Consider the following 4,712-nt stretch of genomic DNA (forward strand, 5'->3'; position numbering starts at 1 on the left):
ATTGAGAGCACTTTGGGTCCCTTGCCAAGTCTGGGGTAGAGACTTAGACAAGAATAGCTCTGAAATGCTAAAGTCTATGATAATCTTGGATTAGATCCATTATTTGTAGATGGTTTTATGTCCTGTAATAAGAAAGCACAAAATTCTGGCTATTGCTTTTCAACTTGACCCTAAAACATTGTGTTAATACTAAAGAAAAACCATGTGTTAAGATTAATGCCTCATTTAGCTCAAAAAAAATGTAAAACAAGGATCTATATATCCTTTCTTTGTTTTCCTGGAACCTCCTATGGAGCCTGGCACAAAGTAGGAGCTTAATAAATACTTAACTGTTTCATGAATGTTTATGGTTATAGTCAGGTATACACTACAATAGTAAAGCCCCAAGTATAATTAGAATCAGTCAAATTAAGCAACTGAGACCCTGACATAGAAAGTCTATTAACCATGCAAAATCAAAATGCAGGAGCAATCTTTGAATTTCATACAGGGCTAGGAAGATTGTCTATAGGCTAAACTTGGCCTCAGAAATAAAAAAGAATTCCCAATGTGTTTTAGGTGAGATTTGAATAAGATGTTCCCTATCGCATGTGTAATCCTTGGGATGGAAAGGGTACCTGAGTATACAAACATCCTTTTCTATAGAGTAGGGGCCATTTAACCTGTAGACTTTATTTCTTTATCACAGAAAGACAAAGTATGACTAGGTAGTCTCTAAAAAACCATCTACCTTTCACAGACTATGGTTATATGTTTATTTGTAGCAGATGGTGTCTCAAAGGGAACAATATACTCTGTAGTTTCAAGAAATACTCATCTCACAGAGCCCAGAATCTATGATGAAATCCCTCAGTCCAAGGTAAGCTGATGCTATTCATAAATACACCCTACCACTAGGACCACTAGAATAGAAGTCTCGGGCAACAATTGCCCTCTGTTGGCCATTGTATAGAAAGAAGCTACAGCCAAAAATTTGGATAGACCAACAAACTAACACCATGCTAAGGAAATGATCCCCATGAAAACAAAACATAGTGTACTGTCTCCTCATGACAGTGTCCATGGTATAAGGAGCTTCACATGCAGGACTAGCTGTGGGTTAGAAGTAGTTTGTGTTGAAGAAGAGCTCTCTGGAGAGATCAAACAATGAAAGAGTCCTTGTTGTGAGATGAAAAATGTCAACTGGGCAAAACCATTCCTCAGGTTGTTCCAAGGACACAGAAGGAAAGATGGACAGCCTTGAACTACACTAGCTGGTCTAGCAGCAACTCATTTTCTCAGACTCTTAACCACTCTGTCCCACACCTTCTGCCTTTTGTCTGCTTTCCTCTGGCTCATGTGCAACAAAGATCATCTTGTATCTACACAGCCTGCTTCCTTGGAGTCTGCAAAGACTGAAAGGAGACACTTAGGGTTTTCCAGTTACTCTGACACTGTACTTGAACTAATGGGGATGTTGTTAGAGATTCACACAAATCACAAAAAACTAAACTCCCAACTGAGCAAGACTCAGTCTAAACTACATAGAACCTTCTCTTAGTTCCTAGAGTCCTTTTGCCACAAGGCTGTGTCCAACTACCACGCATTTGTCTTTATCATTACCTTAACCTAATCCAGAGTTGGATGGAAAAAGTGCTGATACCTGAAAAAAAAGGCAACATAGTAAATTTGTATCAGGAGTGGGTGATGGAGAGAACAGAATTAGAAAGAGAGATCTTTCTATTTTTTTCTAATTTTTGTCTTCTGTACTCTCACTGAGGAGAAAGAATCTCTTTTCCAGATGCTGTCCTGTAAGGAAGAGTCTGTGACCACCATTTATTCCTCAGTGCAGCTTTCTGAGAAGGTAAATCCTGTGTGGACTTTTATGCTCTCTCTTCCCATGTGTTTTACCCACCTGCTGTATTCCATCCATCAGTATTTAATTGAAAGCTCAAGTCTCCTCAAACCAATGGGAACTTTGTAGCATCCTGTGTACTAGATTATGTGAGGCACTAGTAGTGACAAGTCCTCAGCAGTCATTTGACTCTATGAGGAGGTGAGAATGGAATTGTTGGGAAACAGAAAGAGCTCAGGCTGAACTAGAAACAAATACTGCATCCTGGATGTTGCTTGAAGTCTAACAATCAAAACCAATTTTGAACACTCTTAACCTTTTTACTTATCTCTTCTGGGCTAAGAAGTACCCTAGAGCTCCCAAATGGGGTTGCTGAGCAGAGGTAAAAGACTCATCAAGAAATGGCCTTTCTACCTCACATGTCTCCAAGCACAAGAGAAATCTAAGACATCACCCATGCCATTTTCCTGACTCCTTTTATACCAACATTCCCCAGCTGCTCCTTTCAGCTGACATGTCTTCATATTTCCTTCTCTTACACAGACGGGGAAAACCAACATGAAGGAGGAAAGACTGCCCAAGACTTTGGATAATGAAATTGTTGTCAAGGTGAGCATGCAGTGTATTCCCTCTGGAAACTGAGCTACAACCACTGTGAGGGCAGGTGTCCTGAAGACCTAGGCCTTGTCTGTCTACCCCTTTACTGGAACATTGCAAATCACCACATTCCATCTAAAAGCAGAGCAGGAAACCTTCTGTTGCTGGGCATACCTTGTACCATGTGAGCTTATAAACACTCCCTAACTCATCAAGTCCTTTGAAAAATTTTCACTTCACAGGACATATAAAAGTTGATTTTTGACACAAAGGATGAAATCATGAAGGTTGTTCATGTCTATAGAAGACTGAAGATGGATGGAAGATTCTTATGTCAATATGTAACATCACTGTCCAACAGCTATGGGAAGAAATCAATCAATATTGTGAATACCTCTAACACACCATGGCATACCAGCTACATGTTTTTTGAAGATTCAACATGTGTAAGGAACCCTGATGTGAGGGCTTCAGCAGTTGCTACAATACTTTTTTTTTTTTTTTCGAGACAGGGTTTCTCTGTGTAGCCCTGGCTGTCCTGGAACTCGCTCTGTAGACCAGGCTGGCCTCAAACTCAGAAATCTGCCTGCCTCTGTCTTCCAAGTGTTAGGATTAAAGGCGTGCGCCACTGCTTCCCGGCAGCTACAGTACCTTAAGTAACTTAGGAATGGCATCTTTAGGGTATACGTTACCCCTTACTTGAATGAATGCATGCCATGGCCAGCCAAGTGTAGGCTACATGGCAGCCCTTCTTCATTCCTCAGCTCAAGAAACATCACGCAGGACACAACTGCAACTCTTAGCCCAAATACAGATGGCCATGCTTCTTGGAAAGCTGTGGGATGTGGCCCTAATCCAGGTAGACACATTCTCTTACTGTAGCACTAAAATATGTTCTTTCTGTACAGACTAGAGTGCTAGAGGTGTTGAGAAGCCTCACAGGATTTCCTTTCTGGCCAAGCTTCCCTTCCCCAGGTTTTACTTCAGTCAGCCTCAGCAGGAAGACACACCATGTCCAGGAGCCTCACTCTCCAAAAAGAATGGGCCAGCTCCAGTTCTGATATTTTGAGGGAAGTGAGTGGAACCAAGCGATCAAAACAAGAGATCTTGAAGAATGCAGAGTCATTTGCCTTCCTAAGAGGGAACTTGAGCACTGACAGGGAAGATGGTGAAACTGGATTTATTTCAGTTCCTGTATTTCAGCTCAGAGAAGCATAAGGTTCAAGCGAAGGTTGAGTTCCTTCACGCCGGCATCCCCACAAAGTCGATATCAGCTGGCTAGCCATGAAGAAGAATCCTCTAGCTGGAGAGGACAGCATGTGATCATCCGAGGACATGTTTGTCTCTTGTGTTAGCAGTCCTTACCAGCGAAATCCTAAATGTCTGTAAACCTTACAGCCTAAAACCAGGCTGTACAGCAGGAATGAGCCATATTTGGGCATAATGAAATTGCCTGTCCCATGAAGGTCTAATTGTCCTCTGAAGAGGTGAAACTGACTTTTATTTTCAATAGTGTGCTAGTGTCTATATAGCATTGCTCTGATTTTCTGACAGGTGCCATTTTTCTCCTATTTTTAACCATCTCTAAGTGAAATGCAGCTCATGCCCATGATTGTATTCATTCTGTTTTCAAAGTCTATCGATACCTGTCAAGTCCCAAAGAAACCCAGGACCAAAGGCTACCTGGGGTGTCTATCAGCATATCACAGAGCACAGTCACACTCAGCACCTGCAGCTCCTCTCTGCTCTCCTCACTCCAGCCCCCTCTCCTTACCCTCTCCTTCTGATTCCTATATAACCCTGCCATTTTGTCCATGCCCTATCTTGGTTCCTCCCTCACAATGGGTCCTCTTAGCCCACTCTTCTCTTCCTGTCTTGCTTGAACCCCACCATCCTCATGGCCTGGCCTATTCTGCTATCCATGTTCAATCTGCTACTTTCTCTCTTTGCTCTGGATGCTTCCAGATGCATCTGGATATTCTCTCCCTCATGTTGACAATAAAAAACTTCTCCTCAACCAGGCCTAGGAACAGCTATGTCCTCAGTTTCATTCAATACCTTATGCTCCTTTTCCTATTGGTTTGTTTACAAGGCTTTCCTTGTAAGAATTCTCAGTATATGGAGAAGACAGCATTCAGAGTGTTTGAAATTATCAAAGAACAGGTTTAATAAAGGCTTTAGGGGGGAAGGAGAAGGAGAAGGAGAAGGAGAGGGAGAGGGAGGGAGAGGGAGAGGAAGAAGAAGAAGAAGAAGAAGAAGAAGAAGAAGAAGAAGAAGAAGA

At 42.1% G+C, this 4,712-nt stretch overlaps 1 protein-coding gene across 2 annotated transcripts; it reads left to right on the forward strand.

The window, feature by feature from the left end:
* Window positions 1–727: 727 nt before the first annotated feature.
* LOC114635336 (SLAM family member 5-like) lies at window positions 728–4,448 on the forward strand. Of its 2 annotated transcripts, XM_028783976.1 has the most exons (4): window positions 728–859; window positions 1,781–1,843; window positions 2,378–2,443; window positions 2,674–4,448. In XM_028783976.1, the coding sequence occupies exons 1-4, from the start codon at window positions 743–745 to the stop codon at window positions 2,680–2,682; spliced, it is 255 nt and encodes an 84-aa protein (XP_028639809.1). In that variant the 5' UTR covers window positions 728–742; the 3' UTR covers window positions 2,683–4,448. The 2 variants fall into 2 exon arrangements, with proteins under 2 accessions (XP_028639809.1, XP_028639808.1); XM_028783975.1 differs by having other exon boundaries at window positions 2,378–4,448.
* The last annotated feature ends 264 nt before the right edge of the window (window positions 4,449–4,712 follow it).

This window comes from Grammomys surdaster, unplaced genomic scaffold (assembly GCF_004785775.1).
Source record: "Grammomys surdaster isolate TR1022 unplaced genomic scaffold, NIH_TR_1.0 99399, whole genome shotgun sequence".
In the NCBI taxonomy this organism is placed as follows: Eukaryota; Metazoa; Chordata; class Mammalia; order Rodentia; family Muridae; genus Grammomys; species Grammomys surdaster.

Excerpts from the sequence above, each read along its gene's own strand:
- LOC114635336 (XM_028783975.1), top strand. The coding sequence starts at position 743 with ATGGTTATATGTTTATTTGTAGCAGATGGTGTCTCAAAGGGAACAATA. Across the intron at positions 860-1,780 it reads ATGAAATCCCTCAGTCCAAG|ATGCTGTCCTGTAAGGAAGA; the intron begins GTAAGCTGATGC and ends TCTCTTTTCCAG. Across the intron at positions 1,844-2,377 it reads CAGTGCAGCTTTCTGAGAAG|ACGGGGAAAACCAACATGAA; the intron begins GTAAATCCTGTG and ends TCTCTTACACAG.